Source organism: Heterocephalus glaber, unplaced genomic scaffold (genome assembly GCF_053883595.1).
Source record: "Heterocephalus glaber isolate CG9 unplaced genomic scaffold, H.glaber_assembly_v1.0 deba00001586, whole genome shotgun sequence".
Taxonomy (NCBI): domain Eukaryota; kingdom Metazoa; phylum Chordata; class Mammalia; order Rodentia; family Bathyergidae; genus Heterocephalus; species Heterocephalus glaber.
The window spans coordinates 20,379,333-20,404,165 of NW_028258364.1; the positions used below are offsets into that span (position 1 = coordinate 20,379,333).

General features: G+C 38.3%; 1 protein-coding gene across 1 annotated transcript in view; it reads right to left on the reverse strand.

Annotated features, from left to right (window-relative positions):
* Positions 1 to 2,225: 2,225 nt before the first annotated feature.
* Positions 2,226 to 24,833, reverse strand: part of Prmt9 (protein arginine methyltransferase 9) — a 35,814-nt gene continuing 13,206 nt past the window's right edge. The window contains exons 7-12 of the mRNA XM_004875410.3: positions 22,500 to 22,692; positions 20,887 to 21,070; positions 18,495 to 19,212; positions 5,327 to 5,480; positions 3,548 to 3,670; positions 2,226 to 3,251 (exon numbers count right to left, since the gene is read on the reverse strand). Coding sequence (XP_004875467.1) covers positions 3,036 to 3,251; positions 3,548 to 3,670; positions 5,327 to 5,480; positions 18,495 to 19,212; positions 20,887 to 21,070; positions 22,500 to 22,692 — 1,588 coding nt within the window. The 3' untranslated portion in view covers positions 2,226 to 3,035. The remainder of the gene's footprint in view (positions 3,252 to 3,547; positions 3,671 to 5,326; positions 5,481 to 18,494; positions 19,213 to 20,886; positions 21,071 to 22,499; positions 22,693 to 24,833) is intronic.

The window sequence follows — 24,833 nt, forward strand, 5'->3', positions numbered from 1 at the left end:
AAGGTTGTTGCTTGTCGCTTGCTGCCTTCTGCCTGCCATAAACTGTTTCTCCTCTGCAATGTCCCTCTGCTGTGGCACCCTGCTTTGGAGCCAGCCTACATGAACTGAAACCTCTACAAACCGAGCTCAGTAAACTTTTCCTCCTTTAATTTGGGTGGTGGGCATTTTGTCTCAGCAACAAAAGTAACTAAGAATCTGGTACCAGAGAAGTGGGGTTGTTGCTGTTACTGTACCTGACCATGTGGTTCAGGAGCCTTTAGAACTGGCTTATGGGAAGAGTTTGGAAAGCATTGAGATGCCAGCTGAAGCAGCAGCCCTGGCACATCTTAAACTGTACTTGATGAGAGATTCTGGTCAGAGTTTAGAAGACCAGAATGCTGATAGGCTCCAGAGGTTTCTGTTGGAAGGACTGCATTGGCTGTGGGACTCAAGATGATGTGTGTTACGCCTTGGCAGAAAATTTGTCTGCATTTTGCTCATGTCCAGAGACTTTGCCTGAGACTTAAATTAAGGGCAGCATACTAATTAATCTAGCAGGAGAGGTTCCAAGGCAGTTAATGTTGAGGCCATGGCATGGCTACTGTTGGGGAGTTTTAGCCAGATTTATGCTGAGAATCAAGGGCAAAGAGCCTAACAGAATGACTTAAAACATTTTGAGTTTGGCCAGAAAGGAAACTTTAGTAAAGTTGCAGCCAGCAAAGATGGAATAGAGGAAAAATCGGTCCCTGAAAAGACTAGCAAGAAAAGGACCAAGTATTTCAGAAGGGGGCAATAGAAAAGATGCCCTAAGAACAACACAAGAACCACCAAAGTCTCCACCCTTTGCAGCCTCAAAATTGCAAAAGTGAGATTTTGCCTTGAGAAGAAAGCCAGTGAACAATGTTCCCGAACAGTGACACCTTAAGCAAGTTGCTCCTCAGGACTTGCTTCACAGGCATGCAACTCCTACAGCCCAGAGAGAAGGAAGCCTGGTTACTATTATAGGTGGCGGCAGACCTTGGCAGCATCCATGTGGTGGTTTTAGGTGCATGCAGAATGCAAGAGTTGTGGGGTCAGGAAGGCTTTTACCCAGATTTCAGAAGGGAGCTTGGGAGGCCAGGCAGTGTGCCCCTGAGAGGGCAGTATGTGAAGCTGTGAGTGTTGAAGTCAAAGGTGCAGTGGAGACCTCAGTTTAGAGAAGCCAGAAATATGAGTCATCTGAGAAAAAGTGGAAGGAGGGAACATAGCCAGCCCAAGAGAGAAGCCATGGGAGCTACAACCACCAGCAATGCCATAGGGTTGGAGCCACCCAAGCCCTTTGGAGTTAACTATTTACCGAAGATTGAGATGCTGGACATGGAACTATGGGACAATGTTTGCCCTGCTGGATTTTGGACTTGCTTTGTTCCCATTCCTTTCTATCCTTTGTACCTTTTGGGATGGAAAGTCTATCTCGTGCCATTGTACATTTAAGTATTTAACTTTCTTTTCAGTTGTATGGGGGCTTGTAGTTCAGTTTGCCTTAAATCCCAGAGGAGACTTTGGACTTGGAGTTTTCAGCAATGCTGAAACTGTTAGGACTTTGGCAACTCAATTCCTAGAGATGGTCTAAATGCCTTTTGCATAAAGAAATGTGCGTGAGTCATTGAGGGGCGAGGGGCAGAATGTTATGGCTTGTATCTAGATGTCCCCCCAAAGCCTCATGCAATCATAGGTGGGGTTTAGCTGGCTGGTCTACAGTGAGTGATGCTGGGATCAAGGATGTAATGCTAGAATTGAGGGTGTGAGTGCTACCTGCCATAACAGTGGGTAGCCTGGATAAGATATAAAGGACAGAAAAGAAGTTTTGTCACTTGTTGCTTGCAGCCTTTTGCCTGCCATGAACTGTTTCTCCTCTGCAATGTCCCCCTGCCATGCCACCCTGCTTTGGAGCCAGACAACTATGAACTGGAACCTCTATATACTGTGAGCTACATAAACCTTCCTCCTTTAACTTTGGATGTCAGGTACTTTGTCTCAGCAATGTGAAAAGTAGCAAAGACAAAAGATAATAGGTAATAAAATTTTACTGTATGAGTTATGCTAAATGCTATTTTAGCTGTTCCTGCCACAAAAATAAAACAAAAAATGGGTAACTATAATACAATGGATGTTAACTTCACTATAGCAACATTTTTATTTACATGTATACCATAATACATGTTATCTTAAATATTAATAATTAAAATTTATTTAAAAGAAAGCTGGGTAGCGTGGTAATAGAGACAATGAGAACAGACAGAACAAAGAAACATTTTGGGGGCTTATAAAGCACTTTTAGCATATAGAAGGTATGACAATCCTACTAATTTCCTTATTTCAAAAGTCTGTAAAAGTGGAATGAGTTCTTTCTTACTGTGCATCCAAATCAAAACAAAAGTACTGGTTTAGAATTAATCTTTTATCAGCCTTTTAATTTTTCTTTACCAAAACAGATCAAGACAAAAATGCCTCCTAATAATGTAATTCCTCCCTAACTCTTAGTCTTTAAGAATACTCTGAGTATTTAAAAGAAGTAGGGCTGTGAGCCAGAGATTTAGCTCAGTGGCACCGCACCTGCCTTGTAAGCGCAAGGTACCGAGTTCAATCCCCGGTACCAAAAAAAAGAAGTAGGCCTGTGATTTACAGGTAAACACAACCCTAAGCCTTTGTGGAGACCTACTGTTAGATGTTTCCCAATTATAAGTCAAGATGCCTACAAAATTAAAATACTGCTTTACTTACTGATGCATAACAATGAGGTTGACTTTTAAAATCCCTATAAAGAAAAATAGTTTCCTAATTTCAAAAACTAATGATGTATCCTTTTCCAGAAAGCAAGTTTGCAGCAATAATATAAAAATAATGCTACTCTTTAATTTAGGATCTTTTAAATGTGCTTTCTTAATGTCACTTCTGAAAAATATTTGATTATGAGAAATTAAGATTTTATACATTTTATGATCATAAGCCCAGTAATTCAAACAAGAATTTTATACTTGATGTTCTAAGTGACATTTTTAGTAGAAAGCTGATCTTCAGTGTTTGACTATGATGCTAACATTGCTCTTGTGATGCTCAATACTAAGAACAAGTTCTTCTCCCACTTCAACCTGCATGGGATGCTCTAAAACAACTGCAGCTTGTTTCCAGTGGGAGGCTTCACTTGCAGTATCCAACCAAATCTCATCATCAAGGTACATATGATACCAAAATGGAATAGCAGTCACTTGTCCAGATTTACAAATGTGTACCTATGGAAATTAAGAAATTATGAAAATTTTATCAGAGTAAATAGAACAGACTTGTATAAGTCTATCTTCTTTCTCTGTTTAGTGAATTTTAAATGAAAATTTAAAAATACATTGAATTACCTAATTCAAATTAATATTAACCTACTTTATTCACTAATATTTACTCAAATCCATTCATATATTATTCAGAAAATATTTGAATCTTCAAAGGAAGTAGCTAAAAGTATATACAGTAATACCAAATTTAAGATAATTATTAATAAGACAAGCACAATCATTTTGCATGTTGTTCATACCTTTACTTCTCTGTTGGCTGTGTTCAAATATGGAGTCATTAAATCTAGTCTTAAGAGTTCCACCGGGTTGCTTAAAGGTATACAAGACAACGAGGACAAGTCCAAAAATACACGTATAGGCACCTAGAAAAAGCATAAAATTTCTCACTTTAACACATTCTGTTTTGTAGTCAGGGATCATCATATATTTAATTTACTTTGGCTCAGTATGACAATGCTTTTGGCATCTATTGCCTCGTTTATAGTTTCACATCAACCTAAGGCATAGGGCTTTCATTATTCATTTTGCAGGAAGAATAACAAACCAAGGTTTAAGCAGGTCAAGTACTTTGCTATGGTTTCAATTGTATGTCTTACACTTGGATGAAAGCAGAATAAACTTTTACTTAAGCAAAACGGCTCCAAAAAATTTTAAACCTAGGATTTGGTTATGAACTAAGAAACAAACAATACTGTTTGACAAAGGTGCCAAATTCAACAAAATAATTTCATTTGGAAAAGAAGTTTATTTCTACAAGGCAGGGATTCTTAGCCATGGATACATTTAAATTCACCAATCAGGAAAGATTACAGAGCCCCTCTTGATGAGTAAGTAGTCAAGAATGGATGTGAGACTACAATAGTAGGTAGGGAACACAAAGTGATGGATTTAACCAAGGTATTATCTTCCAAGGCCAACAAAAACAGTGAAGAGAAATTAACATTTCAAATATATGAAGAACCACATGAAAATATATAAAACACAGAATATAAGCCCTTAAGAAAAGGAAGATATGAAACAGGAAGTTCACTGAATCAAGATATTATAGATTCTGGCAGAATCAAAGAACTGTTGATGTCAGGATCAAGAGGGAATATGACAAAGATGAGTGGTATTTTTGGACCATACAAAGATATAATTTAAACTTTTCTGACTTCTGATAAGTATATTCTCTTTACTAAATTCCCAGAAACACTAAGATTAATTCTAAAGCTTTAGCTGGCCCTTTAAAGTAGTTCCACAAATTATGTGTATTTGAGTAGGGACTGTTCATGAAAGATCTAACAAAGCATGTAGGCTGTAGAATGTTCTAGATAGCACTTTTTAAACTCTACTCAATATCCTACTTAGCAAAATTCTGCTTAGCCTAGATGGTAATATCCCACCTACTTCCCTTGTCTCTATTCTCAAACCACTTCCCTGGGCATTTCATCCACTTCAATTTTAAATTCACAAATTTGTACTTTGCTGCTGGCACCTGTACGAGTTTCACCTTGTTTATAAATCCAGGCTCCTTGTTCTGTAAACTAAAACTAATGTCTTTGCCCAGAGCTCCCTTTTCTAGGCATTTATGTTCCTGCTTCCTGTAGCTGGATAGACTAGACCAGTGGTGGCACGTGTACCGCAGTGGGCTGTATCACTGAAAGTTCTGAAAGATTCGCCATCACTGCTAGACCCTGGACTTTGGCTTTCATACCTATCTGGTGCCAACCTGAGGTTTCAATGTAAAGTTCAAGTTAGAACCCAAATCTGGATGCTTCTTTTTTAAATATGGAGAAACCTTTTTCACAAGACTAGAACCTAGTGCCCTAATTCACATTTATAACAGTGACTCAGAGGAGTATCTACAAACTGAATATGATCCTTGAGTTGATTTTTACCCATAATAAGATCCTTTGCTCTAGGAAATCAATTGCCATTCTAATCCGGCTACACATTGTGACTAAAACTAAAAATAGAGATAAAGGTAGGCTATAGATAATAGCATTCTGATAGAACTTCTCTTTTCTAACACTTACCTGAAACTGGTTGATAAAAGGTGCTATATTCAACCCAAGAGTACGGTCTGTTCCTTGAACAGCATTCTCTTCCACCAGTGTCTGTGATTCCACAAGCATCCCAAACATCAGCACATACTGAGGAAAGATCTTCCCTCCAGGTTGTAGTAAACACCTAAAAAAAGATAAATAATTTTTTCCAGGTATGGTGACACACAACTGTAATCCTTGCACTCTGGGAGGCTGAAGCAGGAAGATCATGAACAAGGTCAAGTCTAGCCTGGGCAACTCAACAAGACCCTGTCTCAAAAAATAAAAGGCTGAGGATGTTGCTCAGTACAGAGACCCCAAGTTCAACGCCCAAAACTCACTCCCACCAAAAGAGGAGGTTACATATTTTTTTAAAGCTGTTGGATTTCCTACAGTTTATAAACATCAGTAACTAAGAATGACTTAATGAGCTACTGATTATATACAGTCTAATGGAACTTGTAGTATTGGTTGGTAGTTCAGAATGTAAACCACTGAAAATAGTATTTCAACAAGTCAAAAAAAAAGTAACTGCTGATCTATAAAAGAAAAAAATAAAACAGCTACATCATATAAGTCCCTCGATGCAAAAACTACAACTATTCCTATCCAGAAATCCAAACTCTGAAATGCTCCAAAACTTTCTGAGTGTCAACAGAATGCCATATTTGGAAAATTCTATACCTAACCTCATGAAAAAGTAATACTCAAAATGCAGGCATACTGAAAATGCTGTATAGAGTTAAGTTCATAGGATGTGCATAAGGTGTATATGAAATATGAATAAATTTCATGTGTAGACTTTGGTACTATCCTCAAGATATTACATATAAATATTCCAAAATTTTTAAATACTTCTTGTCCCAAGCATTTCATATAAGGATACTCAACCTGGAGGCCGAATCAGCCCGCTGCAGACAGGCAGGTCTGTGCACGCCCTACCGAGGTCCTGAGTCACGCGGAAGACACCGAATCACCCCACTGCAGACAGGCAGGTCTGCCCACACCCTGCCGAGGTCCCCAGTCCCGCGGAACACGCCGAACCAGCCCGCTGCAGACAGGCAGGTCTGTGCACGCCCTACCGAGGTCCTGAGTCACGCAGAAGACGTCGAATCACCCCGCTGCAGACAGGCAGGTCTGCCGCAGGTCTGCCCACACCCTGCCGAGGTCCCCTGTCGCGCGGAACACATGCCGAATCAGCCCGCGGCAGACAGGCAGGTCTGTGCAGGCCCTACCGAGGTCCTGAGTCACACGGAAGACACCGAATCAGCCCGCTGCAGACAGGCAGCCACCTGATTCCACATTACCAAGGCGCAGAGGACACCAGACCACCAGACCAAGGTACTGAGTCCCACTGTTCCCGACCCAGAGGTAGGGGTTTCTGAGGCATCGTCCCACTGCTCCTGGTCCAGAGGAAGGGGCTTCCCAGTCACCATCCCTCCCGCTGCTCCCAGCCCAGAGGAAAGAGCTTTTGGGCCACCTTCTGTCCCGCTGCTCTTGGCCCAGAGGAAGGGGCTTCCGGGCCACCATCCCTCCCACTGTTCCCGGCCCAGAGGGAGGGGCTTCTGAGCCACCATCCCACTGCTCCTGGTCCAGAGGAAGGGCTTTCCCGGCCACCATCCCTTCGGCTGCTCCCAGCCCACAGGAAAGGGCTTTTGGGTCACCATCCCTACCGCTGCTCCCGGCCCCTGTCCCACCTCACCCAGCTCAGAGGAGGTAATCCGTGCAGGCGCTAACAGCCCCCCGCCCCAGTCGAAATGAGAAAACACATAAATAAGTCTCAAAACCAGACTTCCAGATCACCTACAGCAACCCCAAAGGGAAATGAGATGGAACCCTCTGATACTCAACCACCTGGACCCACTGAACTGGCAACAAAAGGGGATCTGGAAAAAATGAAATCAGAAATAATTTCTCAGATAACAGGAGAAATTGTGCCCTTAGTGCAAGACATGATTAATAAATCTAGAGAGGAGCTGAGGAACATGATGGAATCCCAACGTAAGAAACAAATGGAATCCATAAAACAGACGCAAATAGACTTCCAGGACATGAAAAACTGCACTGAAAGTCTACACAGCAGAATGAGCCAGTGTGAGGACAGAATTTCAGATATTGAAGATAAGATTGCAATTAGTGACCAGGAAAAGAAAAATTGCTTCAAAATTATAAGGGAACATGAGAAATCAATCCAGCAGCTGTTAGATGATGCAAAGGATACTCAACCTGCTGCAGATGGAAGTTTGATTAGGGAAAGGATATTTACATAGTCTCAAAAAATATCACCCCCTTAAATGACAATAAATGATACAGGAGAAAATAGTAACTTATTATGAAAACTCCAGTAAAGTGTGGAAAACTTAAACCAAGTGATCTAGCATTAACCAGCATTAACAATAATGGGATAAAGCAGGACTATATGACTCCAAATGGTGATGAAAGTTCTGTTGCAGTCATTCTTCTCTAAAATGGATAATCTGGACCTCATAAGAAAATATGAAGAACATTCTTCAAAAAAGCTCATGTCGAAAAACTGAGGCACTGTTTTAATAACCTAGCATAAAATATATAAAATATAAAATAACCTAGAATAAAATAACCTAGCAACATGAAAACTAAATGCAATATATGATCTTCAATTTGATTCTGGACCAGTTACAAAAAAAGCTGTGGAAGACACTGTGACAAAAATGAAATCATAAGATTTGCAGAGTAGGTAACTGTATTGCATCATGTAGATTTTGTAATTATGGTAACAGTTCAGTGATTACATAGATGAATATCTTGTTCTTAGGAAACACAGCATCAAAGGTAAAGGGACAGGATATCTGGACCTTTTTAAAAATCTTTCAGGGAGAGAATCATAAAACATTTTCTCCTTGGGTTCACTTTCATCTTCCTGGAAATCTCACAAACATGGTGTGTTAATCAGTAATACTATCTATAGAAAGTTAAAAGGCCTTTTCCTATGCAGACTGCATCTATAGATGAGAAAATGATGAACAAACAGTAAATGCCTGATGGGAAGATACACCACCTGAGAGATTCCCGGAGTGCATGGTAACTTGTAACATGTTCTTTTGATGGGACATGGAAACTGTGCCATGGGAGAATCCGTGCCTTTATGAAGCTAAGGTCTCTTAAAGGCAGCTCCCATGCCTACCATGTAGGCCTGTTTCTCACCCCTGCCATGTGGGAGTTGAGTGAGAGGTGAGTGAATCTCCTACTGCCATTGAATGAACCAAGTAGAAGACACACTTAGGTACTTTAAACCAAATAACTATTTTTGTTTGCCACATTTACAATTAAACATCAAATCTCTTCCCTTTACAAATATTCTAGGCTAAGGGCCAGGGATTTAGCTCAGTGGTTTCGCCATCTGCTCCACAAGCACAAGGACCTGAGTTCGATCTCCGGTACCAAAAAACCAAAAAAACCCCAAATATTCTAGGCTGTTTCCTGCTTGAATTTCCAGGACAGGGTACTACACACAGGTGGGTCTCTTTTTTACTAAGGTTTTATGCCTAAGTCAAATATTTATGTATGGATCTATTTATAACAAAATAAGCCGGGCGTGGTGCATATGTCTGTTATCCGAAAATTCTGGAAGGGTAAGCCAGGAAGATTATAAATTCAAGCCCAGCCTGGACAACACCGTGACTTAGTGGGAACCTGTCTTAAAATTTTAGAAAGGGGAAGGTGTGGAGCTGGGTTGCAGCTCAGTACAAAGCCCCTGGGCCACAGGACAGAACATCTGATCAATCTGCATGTATAAAAAATAATTTGTACAAATTTCTAAACTTCTGTGCTATGTGGTTTCCCTAAATAGATCATTAAAACCTCGACAAACTAGAAAACATTTCTCAAAATTAATTTGGCACTTCTCTTGAATTAGCTTTAATTATTAACTCTCCAGGCTTTTGCTAAACTAATTACTGTATCTCAATTTCCTACCCATTTAAAAATACTTAAAAGTAATAATGAAACTAAATTATAATGACAAGACATGGCAACGATGCAAGACCCTTGATTAGAACTGAGTGAGGGCCGGGGATTTAGCTCAGTGGTTTCGCTGCCTGCTGCAAAAGCACAAGGACCTGAGTTCGATCCTTGGTACCCCCCCCCCAAAAAAAGAACTGAGTGGGAGAAAAGCCATAAAAATATTACTTAAATGGCAGGAGAGATTTTAATAAGGACTATATATTAATAATAATGTTTAGGGCTGGGGATGTAGCTCATTGGTGGAGCACTTGCCTAGCAAGTATGAAACCATGGTTTCAATCCCAGCCCAGAGAAGGGACGGGGAAGAGGAAAGGGATGGGAGCGGGGAGAAGAGATGTGAGGGAAAGGAAGAAGGAGGGGCCAGGGGGCCAGGGGAGGGGAGAGGAAAGGAGAAGAGAGGGAGAAATAGTATTTTATGGATGTTGAATTTCCTGAGCATGATAATTTGAGATACAGTGAAGTTTATGATGCCAAAAACTATCAGATGGTTCAGCAATCTAGTACTACTGTATTCAATTACTATTCTTGCATTTTTTTTTTTTGGTACGGGGATCTAACTCAGGACCTTGTGCTTGGAAGGCAGGAGCTGGAACCACTGAGCTAAATCCCCAGCCTTCTTGCAATTTTTCTTGCATTTAAAATTTTGAAATTTTCTAAAAAGTAAGTGAGGAAAAATTAATAAGCAAACGGGCGGCTCTTACAACAGTTCACAAGCTAATAGGAAGTCAAATTATAAACAGGGGTGATCTGATGAGCACAGAATCAGCAAGGAAGGTTACATGTGATTCTTAAGTGATTCCGAATGGCATCAGGCTGACCAAGGTAGGTCATCCCAGGACTGCCTTAGTAATAACGCCTACACACAGAAATCAGCCTAAAAATGGTTCCTACTCTGACCACCAATGTTCTTCTCATTTCTGCTATTCCTTTGGTACAACTTTTTGGCATTCTAAGTCTAGTAAATAGCCAAATCGCCATTAGTTAAATTACACATCTCTTAACAAAATCATACACACTTAAGAAAATTCCAATCTGTGCCTTTACCAGGCTAGATAAAATTTTATCATCCAAAATCACTGGAGAAATTTTTTCTCAAATGGATCAAATTTAATCCTGAAAATTCATGTTTCTAAAATTACCTGAACAAAGAAAGTTATCTGCCAACCATGATCCATTTAAATGAAAACCAGATCTAATTTTTCTTAAGATCACAAATGTTTCAGAAAGGAGAAACTAGCCACAGTGCTTTATGTTCTTGACCAGCATCCCTCCCTTGTCCAGATAGCCACAAGAGGGTACCAGTCTATGAAACCGGTAAGCTGAAAAAGCTCACAGGTTCATGACAACCTGCCTTCCAACCATGAAGCCTATGGGAGAATGAAAAGAGAACAACAGGCAGTCTGAGATTAGACTTACAACACTTCTGACAAGTGTGTGTGTGTTTTTAATTGGTGGATACCAATTAACACTCCAGCACCAGCTGAATGTCTCAGAATTGAAATCAATTTTAACATTACCTAGAATTAGCACCAGACTCCCCACACTAAGGGATCAGTCCTACATGATGGCCTCCCATCAGATGCCCATCCTAAATCCTGAATTTCCAGGACTTCTGCCCAACAACCGATAAATGAAATGTTCCCACAACTCCCTCATTAGGTTTAATAATTTGCTAGAATGGCTTATGTTTAGTTTGAGTCTTAAATGTCCCTCAAAAGGCTCATATGTTGAGGGTCTGGTTCCCAGTGCAATAATACTCACAGGTAGTGGTTAGTCATGACAGCTCTAACTTCATCAGTGGATTAATCTACTGATGATCTCATCATTTGCTGGCATTATTGGAAGGAGATAGAAACTTAGGTGCTGAGGCCTAGGTGAACACAGTGTGTCATGGGGGCATATCCTTGGGAACTATTTCTAGTCTCCAGCCCTTTCTTCTCTGCTCTTTCACTTTTTCTGCCTTCAGCAGCTTTCCTCCACCATGCCCTTTTGCCATGTTTCTTCCTTGCCACAACTTAAAAGCAGTGGAGTGAGCCTACCATGGACTGAAACCTCTGAAATCATGGGCCAAAATAAATCTTTACTCCTGTAAGTTGCCCTTCTCAAGTATTTTTAAAAAGCTGGGACTGGGGATTTAGCTCAGTGGTCCGCCGCCTGGCCCGCAAGCACAAGGCCCCCCGGTTCGATACCTGGTACCACCTCCCCCCCCAAAAAAATTACAGTAAAAACCATTGCCCTAGATCCCCCTCAAAATATTCTCCCTCACTTCAAACACATTTATCCCATCATTCTTTCCACTTTCTAAAGAAGTTTCCGAAGTCTTATTTTGTATCTTTAGGATACATACTGTGTGAGCAACAATATGGTGAATACTACTGTCAAGTACCATCCAATAGAAAGATATGCTAGTCAAAACATTATGATGTGTCCTCATCCATCTTCTTCACTGGTAATGGCACTGTGAAACTTCTGGCTCTTTCCCAGAAGTCAAAATGATCATGAAAGATAAAATATTCTGAATCAATTCAGGACACTGAGGCAACCACAATAGCACAAGTATAGACACAAAAGAGGACTTGCAGAACTGCTTCAGAAGGTGGTTGAGAATGATGGCATACATGTGTTTGAACTGAGAGGGCGTATTTTCAGGGGAACTCACTGTAACATGTCTTTTACTGAATAAATTATTTTTAATTTAAACATTTATTAGGTTTGTGGATCATACCTTTATCTAGTCTTCATCCTGTTTCCTGGCACAGAAGTCCTAAAACTCTGTCTCCCAGATTAAGGTTTACTTTTTTTTTTTTCTTTTTTCGTGCAGGGGATCGAACTCGGGACCTTGCACTTGCGAGGCAGGTGCCGGAACCACTGAGGTAATTCCCCGGGCTGCTCTGTCTCCCAGATTAATAAAACTACACTTCATATGCTCAGATGACCTGGAGATAGTGGTTTCTAGATAGCCTCAGGATGGGGGCTGGCTGTCCAAAAGACCCAACTTTAGATTAAAGAAGGGCTGGAATTGATCACCAAAGCAACTGCTGTAATGTATCATGCCTACAACTGAAGCCCCATAAAAACCCAGGACAGAGCTCAGAGAGCTTCTGTGTGGCTGAATATCTGGAGGTTCCTTAAGGACAATGTACCCAAAGAGGGCATGGAACTCTTGCAATCTTTAAGCTTAAATTAAATCAGCTGAGTATGATGACACATGTCTGTAATCCTAGCATTCTGGAGGCTGAGGCAAAAGGGTCACAAGTTCAAGCCTAGTCACAGCAACTTACAAAGACCCTGTCTTACACTAAAACATAAAAAAGGGCTAGAGATGTAGCTCAGTGCAAAAGCCCTACCTTTAATCCTCACTAACACACACACACACACACACACATATGGAAAGAGAGAAAATCATATGCCTTTCCAAGGTGATTATCCAAATAAGTTACACTTCATTTGTGTAAGGAATTCACAGAGCTGAAATGTCTTCAAAAGTATTTAATCTAGTATCATCATTTTACAAAGATATTAAGAGAAAATTCTCTACTTCAAGAATTCAGTGACATATCTCAGACTAGATATGAACTATTTCAACTCCCTTAATATATGTTTTTAATTTTACATATCTATACATAAATAAATATACTCATTATATTAGTGGAATAGCTGACGGAAGAGCCCAAGGATACAAATAAGCTGAGAAGAAAGGTTGAGTTCTCTGATGGACTGGTTCCCTAGACATATCTATCAGAGAATACTCTGCCAAACTACTCATTCATTTACTAGGTATGATTGAAAAATATGGCGAATGCTTAAAAATGTATTATAGTTAGATATGTTGCCATTAATCCCCCTCAAAATGCTCCCCCTCACATCAAGCACACTTACCTCACCATTCTTGCTTTTTGAAAGTTCCAAAAGTCTTCTTTCATGAGTCTTTAGTTGCATTGTCATGACTGCCTCAATGCCCTGAATTGATTCACAAGATTCACCTATTTCGTGGTCATTTTTTTTTGAAAGTACATTTTCTTTTTTTTTTTTCATTCATTCATTTTATTGGTACATTTTAAGTATACAATATGCTGACACATTCATTATTGGGAATTTGTACCTCTACATAATATATCTTAGTTCTTTTTTTCTTCCCCTCTCCCCTGCCCTCCCTTCAACCCCTCTACCCCACCCTATTTACAAAGACTGTTTCCATTTTTTCCTTTTCTCATAATTATTTCTTTCCCTTCTTTCCTTTTCCCTATCCCTCCCACTTCCCCTTGCCCTTTGGACCTTTTCTTCCTATTTCACATTATCTATTATACATTTTGATCCTTATTTACACTTTCAGTTTCTCACACCAGAGAAGCTATTCGGTATTTACACATGAAGTTCATACAAGGGAGGAAATTATAAAGATCTGAGCAGAAATCAATGCAATGGAGACTAAGGGAACAATGCAAAAAATCAATAAAGCAAAGAGTTGGTTCTTTGAAAGAATACACAAAATTGACAAATCCTTAGCCAACCTTATGAAAAAAAGGGAAAAGACCCAAATCCATGCAATTAGGAATGAAAGGGGTGAAATTACAGCGAACTCAGCAGAAATCCAGAGGATCAATGTCTACTTTGAGAACCTATATGCCAGTAAGATGGAAAACACAGAAGAAAATGGACAGATTTCTAGATACATAAGAATGACCAAGGTTGAACGAAGAAAACCTAAAAATTCTAAACAACCCAATATCAATCAATGAAATTGAAAACGTAATTAAAAGCTTACTAACAAAGAAAACCCCAGGTCCTGATGGCTTCACTGCTGAATTTCACAAGACATTTAGAGAGGAACTACTGCCACTACTGTTTAAACTCTTCAATGAAATTGAAAGGGAAGCAATACTCCCAAATTCATTCCTGGAAGCAAGCATCACCTTGATCCCCAAAGCAGAGAAAGACCCAACTGAAAAAGAGAACTATAGGCCAATCTCACTAATGAACACAAGATGCAAAAATCCTTAATAAGATACTGGCAAACAGAATGCAGAAGATCATCAAGAAGATCATACACCCTGACCAAGTGGGATTCATCCCAGGGATGCAGGAATGGTTCAACATATGCAAATCAATAAACGTAATACACTATATCAGTAGAGCCAGGGACAAAAACCATATGATCATCTCAATAGATGCAGAAAAAGCGTTTGACAAAATCCAACACACATTCATGATAAAAACCCTACAGAAAACTGGAATAGATGGTCTCTACCTCAACCTGATAGAAGCCATCTATGAAAAACCAACAGCCAATCTCATACTAAATTGTCAAAAACTGAAATCCTTCACATTAAAATCAGGAACACGACAAAGATGTCCACTATTACTGCTCCTGTTCAATGTAGTCTTGGAAACATTAGCCACAACAATTAGACAACAGAAACAAGTAAATTCTGGAAATATTAGCCACAGCAATTAGACAAGAGAAAGAAATAAAAGAAATAAAGATAGGAAATGAAGAAGTCAAATTGTCATTATTTGCAGATGACATGATACTCTATATAGAAGACCCCAAGAACTCCACCAAAAGTCTTCTAGACTTAATAACCAAATTCAGTAAAGCAGCTGGATACATGGTCAACACACAAAAATCAATAGCTTTCCTCTACACGAATGACAGACTCACTGAGAAATAGGGCAAATAATTCCTTTCACAATAGCATCCAAAAAACTGAAATACCTGGGAATCATCCTAACGAAAGAAATCAAAAACCTCTTCTCTGAAAACTATGACACTCTGAAAAGAGAGATTGAAGATGATATCAGAAAATGGCAAGACATCCCCTGCTCCTGGGTAGGAAGGATTAATAGAGTGAAAATGGCCATACTTCCAAAACTGCTATATAGATTTAATGCAATTCCAATTGAGATCCCAGCAGCATACTTCATAGACCTCGAGAAAACAATCCAAAAATTCATTTGGAACAAGAAGAGACCCAGAATAGCAAAAGCAATTCTAGGTAACAGAGACATGGCAGGGGGTATCACAATCCCCAACCTGCAACTCTACTACAAAGCTACTGTGATAAAAACAGCCTGGTACTGGCAAAGAAACAGGCTTGAGGACCAGTGGAACAGATTAGAAGACGCAGAAACAACGCCAGACACACTCAGACATCTCATCTTCAACAAAGGAGCCAAACACCCTCACTGGAGGAAAGATAGCCTCTTTAATAAATGGTGCTGGAAAAACTGGGCTTCAACTTGCCAAAGATTAAAACTAGACCTGTATCTCTCACCATGCACTAAACTAAAATCAAAATGGATTAAAGATCTAAATATTAAAATAGAAACTCTGAACCAGTTGGAACAGAGGTTAGGTAGAACCCTTGAAGACATCAGTGTAGGAAAAGATTTTATGAACAAAACCTCAGTTGCCCATGAACTAGCACAAACAATCAACAAATGGGATCTCTTCTTATTAAAAGGCTTCTGCACAGCAGGAGAAACCACCAGCAGTGTGAAGAGACAACCCACAATGTGGGAAAAAAATCTTCACCTGCTCTTCCTCAGACAAAGGTCTACTATCTCGAATCTATAAAGAACTTAAAAAGATCAGACCTCCCAAATTTAAAGACCCAATCCAAAAATGGGCATCTGAAATGAACAGACATTTCTCAGACAAAGAAGTAGAAATAGCAAATAAATACATGAAAAAATGTTCAACATCACTGGTCATTCGAGAGATGCAAATGAAAACAACGCTGTGATTCCATTTCACTCCATAAAGAATGGCTGCTATCATGAAATCAACCAATAACAAATGCTGGCGGGGCTGTGGGGAGAGAGGAACCCTGCTCCACTGCTGGTGGGAGTGTAGATTGGTGCAAGCACTGTGGAAATCAGTATGGAGATACCTCATAGAACTAGGACTGGAAATCCCATTTGACCCCGCTTTTCCACTGCTGGGGATCTTCCCCAAAGAATTAAAAGAATCATACCACAGTGATATATGTGCACCCATGTTCATAGCAGTGCAATTTGTAATAGCTAAAACTTGGAAACAGCCCAAATGCCCATCAACTGGAGACTGGATAAAGAAAATGTGGTTTTTTTATAAAATGGAGTACTACTCAGCCATAAAAAATGAGAAATTAGAGACATTTATATCTAAGTGGATGCACATTGAAGCAATACTCTTAAGTGAAATAAATAGGACACACATTTGTAAATACGGAATAGTTTCTCTGGTGTGAGAAACTGAAAGTAAATAAGGACGAAATGTATAATAGGTAATGTGAAGTAGGAAGAAAAGGGGCAAAGGGGAAGGAAGTGGGAGGGCTAGGGGAAAGAATAGAAGGGAATGGGATTAATATGAGAAAATGGAAAAATAGGAACAAAATCTTTGTAAATAGGGAGGACTGGAGGGGTTGAAGGGAGGGCTGGGCAAGGGTGAAAAATAAGAACCAAAAGAGACTACGTAAAGGTGCAAACTTCCAATGATGAATGTCATTATATTGTATACCTAAAATGTACCAATTATTAGAATGAATAATCAATAATGTAAAATAGGAATAAAAGGTCCAAAGGGGTAGGGGTAGTGGGAGGGGCAGGAGAAAGGAAAGAAGGGAAAGGAAAAAATGATGAGAAATGGAAAAAATGGAAATAAAGTCTTTGTAAATAGAGAAGGGTGGAGGGCGTGAAGGGAGGGCTAGGAATGGGGAAAAAATAAGAACCAAGATGCAGTATATAAAGGTACAATTCCCAATGAGAAATGTAATTGTGTTGTATACCTACAATGTACCAATAAAAGAATTTAATACAAAAAAAAAAAAAGAGAAAGAAGTAAAGATAGGAAATGAAGAAGTCAAATTGTCATTATTTGCAGATGACATGATACTCTTTCACAGTCATTTTGACTTTGGGAGAGCCAGAAGTTCCACAATGGCAGTCTGGCGAACATGGTGGATGAGGCCACACAGTAATGTTTTCATGAGCCTGCCTTTCTGATGGTACTCAGCGGCATCATTCACTATATTTTTTATTGGACCTTATGAAAACCTCAGAGGACTTCCAGAACTTCTTCAGAAAGTGGCCAGAATGATGGGACAAGTATGTTCAAACTAAGGGGAGTATTCTGAGGAGGATTAATGACAATGTGTCTTTTAGTATAATAAACTTTTTAATTTAAACATTCACCATATACTTCAATCACACCATATATAGATATATTTGTAAGTTATATATCTATATATCTATATCTGTAAGATATACTTATCTATAAATATTTATCTTCTATATTCCTACAATTTATATGTAAAGATTGTTTAAAAAGAAAACTGTGGTGATGATTTTTATTGGCTATCTCATAAAGAGAAAAATTTGGTAACAAAAGATAATGCATATAAAATCCAATATAATGAACTATGTAAGCAAAACACTTTTATTTTCCTAAGTTTTGTCAAATACTGTCTTCAGTAATTTGCCTTATGGTTTTGCAATCTTTGATCTGCATTCCCACCACTATTCCTTTTACTACCAAACAACCCATTCCTATACTGTAAAATTTATAAATATGTGCACATTTTTCCTAAACTTATACCTATAAATGTTAAATACTGTCTTCTTTGCAGATCTGATCAGCATAGCTGATCAGGACTTTGATTTGAAACTTAGCCAAATTTGATTTCAATATTAAATATTAGGGCCAAGCTTATATGAAGCAACCTATGCTAAAGGAGAAATATCCTTAGGAAGAGAAGATTTTAAGACCCAAAAGGATTTATTCCTAGGAAGCATTCTGATCTAATATGTCATCAAATGTGAACTATACGTTTCTTTCACCATAAAGATAAAGTCTGATTTTTTTCTTCCTTTCTTATCCAGGAATGTTGTCATTATCTGTTTTTATACATCTAAACCTAATTCCCTATATTCCATACAGGATGTCCAAACCCAAAAGCAGGCTAACTTCTTCACACCTACAGTGCAGAAATTCCTTTAGAGAAAAAATCAGTAATAACATGCACACAAAAGAAAGGCATGAAGTAACATCTCCTAAAAAGCAATGCTTCAGGAATGTACACGGATTTGACTGATTTTTATGGTTATGCCACTAAAGAGCTAAAAGAATTTCACATTTGAACTCAAAAATTCCAAATTTATATTTTGGTTTTTTTACCTGGATATGGCAGCTTTTTCCATTATTTCTTGCTGAATGAGCCCAGATGGCTCAATGACATCCAATATAATTATGCTCCACAATTTGTCTAATTTGGGCCTTTGCAAGACAGCAGACTCATCCTCCACATGTCTCAGCCAAAATTCAAGTGTTTCTTTAGGAAAGTGATTGGCTTCAGAGATGAGGCCTAGAGCAATCCTATGCTGGTCTTTCTCGACAGAACTATAAGGCTTCACCTGCCCAAGTGTGCCAGCAATTATAGGCAGAATAGAGAAGCCTTCAGACACATCCAAAACATAGGAAGGCTCAGGGGTACTCTGTATAGTATTAGTCTGTCCAGTTTCAGAGCTCATTTCATTATCCTGACAGTGAGTATCCATGACCTGATGCAGTTTCTCTGGGGTCAATGAAGACAACACTTTCCTCATTGCCATTTTAAAGCCTTCGTGATAAGGGATGTTGTTAAGTAAAGCAATTTCTGTGGATTCCAACACACATGTCTGCTCTACACCATCTGGTTTACTAGTCTGAAGGTTAGCCAGAGCACTACAGAGTTCAGCCTCATTTTCCAAAGACAGTAAGTCTTTATTCTTGGTACAACTTTTCGAAACTTCCATTTTATGTTCTAAATCCAAAATGCTGGTACTCTGAATTCTTAGGTAACAATCTTGACAAGATACTTCCATTGTTACATGGTCTCCAGGCTTTACACTATAGTCTTCATCAGTAAGAAAGAAAAAAGTAATCGATTAATATAAAATGCAATATGCCTGAGAAACACACAAAAATCTCCATCCCCCATCTAATTCCTTAATCTTTAAATCATTACAAGACAGATTCCATCTGCTAGTTTAATATGCATGCACACACGCACACACACACACACACGTGTGCACAGGGACAACTCCACCACTAGCTTTACTTAGGGGAAAAACTGTAATTTGAAGATTTCCTTAACTTTTAGCGTAATGGAAATATTCAAAAGCTCTACTATTGAATCCTAAAACTAACAGTATTTCCTTTTTTATTTGTTTTGCTTTTTGTTTTGTTTTTTACTGAGATCAGTAGGTATCATCATGTCACCAAATCAGGAGGGGAGAGCTGAGTGGCAGGGAGTACAGATACTGCAGGGGATACTCTCTTTTAATCATCCTCAGTACATAAGCTAACAAAAATAAAGACAAAATTTAGAGATCAGTACACTCCACTTTACTTTACAGGAGCATTAAAAGAAATTTTGAAAAGAACAAGGCAGCATTCAACAGAATGATGTCAGTAATATTTCTTAACCATTAGGTTACTGTCACATGTTTAGGGATTTCAAAGTATAAGAAAGGGCTAAGATCTGAAATAAGGACTATATCATGCTCCTTACTATGGGCTTTCACATATGGTAAAACCTTAAGAATACAAATGTAAAACTGCAATTCCTTCTCATCAGTTCTAGGACCATTTAAAAATACAAATTTTTGACCTGGGGATTTAGCTCAGTGGTTCCGGTGCCTGCCTCACAAGTGCAAGGTCCCGAGTCCGATCCCCCGTACCCAAAATAAAAATACAAGTCTTAAAATGTCCTTTCAGGATTAAAAAAAGGACATTAAGTTGCTATGAGAGTTATAAATACAGATTAAAAAATGTCACTTACTGAGTACCAATCACTGTGGGTAGCATTTTATACCTATCATCTCTAATGATGCCTACAACACATCCATTTTTATATACGATAGGAAATGACCACCAATGCTGGCCAGCAGGGAGTCAGTAAGTGGCACAGCCAAGATATGAATTTGAATCTACCAGACTAACTCCAAAATTGTCACAACAGCCACAATACTATATAGATTCCATGACTTAATGATCTTGCTAGAGACTAAACAGAAAATGTACTATCTTCCAGTTTTAAAAGGGTAGAACTTTTCTAGATAAACCACTGTGAAGTTACTAAACCTCATCAAATAGCTATTTTAAAATATTCCAGATAAAAATATCTTTAATGTAGAATTCCCCTGAAATTGCAAAATTTTGTGCTTACTTTAGTGTGTACATTTTTATTACCTGGGGCTACACAGATATCACTAGATTCTCTAAGGATTAAGAATATCATTTTTTTAATCTACTGATAACTAGAAAAACCATTTAAAACCATTAAATAATTTAAAGATAGGTATTTCTTAAGGGTATGCAACAGAGTTGTGTTTTAATCTCTCTTATTACATATATTAACTAAAGAATGCTTTTGAAAAAGAAAAATAAAATTCTGAAAGACTGAACCAATCTATCTTGACTAAAAACTTCATACCCAAAGTAATTTTTTTCTTTTTAGCTACTGACTCAAATGCTTAGAGGATTAAACCAGTAAGTTTAAAAAAAAAAAAAATCAGACAAAATGTACCTGTCAGTTCTTGCACAGGGTAAACAGCCTGTTCCCAACATGTTTCCTCACTAGGACTTGTAGACAAACTGTGTTCATCATCAAGCTGGAGCACAAACCAAACTACAATAGCATCTAGTATACCTTCTTTAATAACAGGAATACCAAGCTTATCAGGCTTTTTGGTTGCAAGACTTTTTAATTCCTGAGAAAAAAATAAAAGGAATAAGAATATTTTATAAACTGAATATTCACATGCCTCAATATCACACCACTGTCCATCTCTGAAGTTCTCAGCTCTGTGCAGCACCCACAGGGAATCAATACATTGGAACAGCTAAATACCACCTATGACACTGAATGGGGAGCTCTGACCTAATGAATTGAAACAGCACACACTTAGTTAACAATGAGACAAATATACACTATTGATGCAGCAAGAAGTCTATGATATAATGTTGGAGACAAAGGCAAGTGGCAAGGTAATAGGGCTTTTTTTTTTTTTTAATGTGTGAGTTTATGGAACAGAAAAGCAATTCTGGGAAAAACGCTCTTCAAACTAGTGACCTGGAGAAAGAAGGACCAAGACTAAATGGGAAAACATGGGAAAAACAGTAGGGTCTTTTCATTTCTAGTCTTCCATATTACCTGAAAGTATTAAATAGGCAGACATTATTTTTTAAATTAAAACCTTAATAAGATGGGGGCAATGAAAAAGTAACAAAAATGCTTAAAATAATAACAGAATACCTTTGGGTAATCAGCAGCTACACTCCTATTGGAATGTTATGTCAGATAAGGAAAAGTCTTAAAGCTCGAGAAGACATCTCAGCTTTAGTAAGCAATGCCAAATTGTTAAGTTTGTTGCAGACTCCCTCAAGAATAACCTAGTAATAACTAGCAGAGGAAAATGTCTATTTAATTTTGAAAACTTTAGGCTACATGACCTTCAAGGTTTTCTGCCCCCACGCAGGTTCAAGTAAAACATGTGTGTACTTTAACATTCAACCTTAAAGACCTTCAGAAAAGGAATCTATATAACTTTCTCAATTTCTTTGAGCACTTTCTAGATACAGCATTATTTTTCTACTACCTATCAATAAACACACTACAAATAAGGGTGATCAACTGTCCTCCTTTTCTCATGACTCTCCTAGTTTTAAAACTGAATGTCCTTTCTTAAGGACTCCCCAGTCCTGGGCAAATTGGGATGACTGGTCACCCAAAACCAATACAACCCTGAGGTTTGGATTACTGCTCATCTCAACAAATATAGTCAATTTGAAAAAGTACCATGACATAGGGAAAAAATGACAGACTGGTTAGAATGCTTGCCTCTGCATTCACATGCTGAAAAATTTGGCCAAAACTAATATGAGCAACAGTTTCTTCACCTTAAGACATATGTAAAAGCACCAGGCACACTATCCATTTCCAACAAATCTTCGGGATTTTCTTTCTACTTAAAGTAAGTGAATACTTTTAGGAGGGAATTCTAATTCCCTTTAATAAATTTTTTTAACACACTCTTAAGGAGAATCTCATGCAAATTCTTAAGAGGGTCCTATGAATTATTTTAAACAATTCGTGAAATGTAAAGCTTGAAAACAGTAATCAAACTTCTTGTTTTTTACCTGAAGATTGTTGAAATCTACTTTCATAATTTCAAAGCCTTCTGTCAAAGCCAAATACCCTCCAGGAACTTGATTCATCTTTTCAGTTGTATAAGGTTCTACTGTTTCTTCAGTATCTATTGAAGAATAAGCAGGACTCTGAAATTTCATGTTTGTTGGCAAATGGATACCAGCAATGTCCTTAATACCCACTCTGGTGAGAGAGAAAATAAGAGGAGAAAAAGATGAATTTTTTAAGAATCAAGTAACACCATCTAATATTGAGTGCAGGGCCAGGGATTTAGTTCAGTGGCACTGTGCCTGCCTCGCAAATGCAAGGTCTTGAGTTCAATCCCTGGTACCAAAAAGAAAAAAATATTGAGTGCAGAACATAAACATAAAAATAAAATAAGATCTCACCAGCAAAAGTTTTTTAAACACACATACACAAAAAGTATAAAGGAAAACAAATGATAAACAGGTTTCCATTAAAATTAAGAACTTTTGGGCTGGGTAGTACAGTGGTTCCACTGCCAGCAGAAATTCACATATATTATCATTAAAAGAATGTGCAAGATGTTTGTAGTTATATTGCTTCAAATAGCTAATTGACATAACCTAAATGTCCATCAACCTGACAAATGTAAAATGGACAAATATATTATGGTGTACTCATACAATAGGATATTATTCAGCAATGAGAATAAATTATACATAAAATATACAAAATGGACAAAAGAAGCCAGGCATAGGGATTCACGCACACTAAAATCAAACTACATGATTCACTTGTATAAAATTCAAAAGGGACAACACTAACAATGTTAGACACCAGGATAGTGGCCAGTCTTGGGGGAGTGGGGCACTAGTAATAGGAAGGGGTTTCTTTCTAGGGTGTTTTTTTCTACAGTTGTAGTGGTGGTAATGTTCCAGGTGTATCAACTTCACAAAAACTCATTGAATCATTAATTTATGATTTATGCACTTGCTATAAAAATGTCTGCATCAAAAGAATTTACATTAAAAAATACTTTATGACAATTTTAGCAATACTATTGTTATGATTTAGATAAAAAATATCCCCCAAATGGACTGGGGAATTAGCTCAGTGGTGCTGCCACCTGCCTTGCAAGTGCAGACAGAGTCCCAAGTTTGATCCCTGGTACCCAAAATAAATATATATATACACACACACACTCACACACACACATATACATATATATATACACACACATACATATACATATATATATCCATATATATCCATATATATATATATATATATATATATATATATATATCTCCCCCAAAGCCTCATGACCTCAGAGGAGGTGTTTGGGGAAGGTGACTAGGTCATGGTGGCACTATATTCATTAGCAGGTTTATCCACTAACGAGTTCACCAGCTCAGTATACCATTAGGAGGTGGGGCCTGGCTGGAGGTGGGTCACTGGCAGAATGACCTGGAAGGGTGTAATTCTTGTCCTGTCTCCTCCCTTTTCTCTGCTTTCTGGCCACCATGACATGAGCAATATTCCTCCACCAGACCCTTCCACCATGCTGTTTCTCCTTGGAGCCCACTATAGACTAAAACCTCTGAAACTAGGAGCCAAAAAGAAGTTGCAGGTGTCAGGTTTTGTTGCCTCAGCAACGAGGAAAGTGACTAAAACAACCACTCTGTAATAGAAAACATTCCAACCTATTCTCACCTCATCTCAGTGGCAATCTGCTTATTACTAGTAGAAATTCATGGATTCTTATTCAATGGATTTTAATCCTTCAATGTTAGCCCTTGTTTACCTTGGTGCTTAAATTTTCCTAGATGTGTCCAGAGAGACTGCAAGCATGCTCCTGGGTCCTTCAAACATGCCCTGTGATATTTTATTTTTAAAGTACTTCCTTACTTTCTCACATAAGACATTCCAGAATCTATCCTGTCCCAGTCCTGGAATGAACCAGCTCTGTAAGGACCTCTAGTCCCTTTTGGTGAGAAATGGTATTTAGAAAACAAGACCCGGATGCTGGGTATACTCACTGCTCCTAGGACTGTGCCTTGCCTTTTTCACATAATACTACACCATGCATTTGACCATATATACACATTAACTAATTCTTGGGGACACCTGTACAATACTGCATTGGGTGACATAGTTATTTTTAAAAATATTTTCTTGTTAATAAACAATTAGATAGTTTTTGAGTTTCTTTCAATTACAGTATTGCAGTGAACAACTTTAACCATGAGTCATCGCACATATGTATGTCAGGACAGACCCTCAGAGTTTGGAGCATGGAGTCGCTATGCCAAGGACTATAAATATCTTTATTTTTGTTAGAAAATTTCAAAATAAACAAC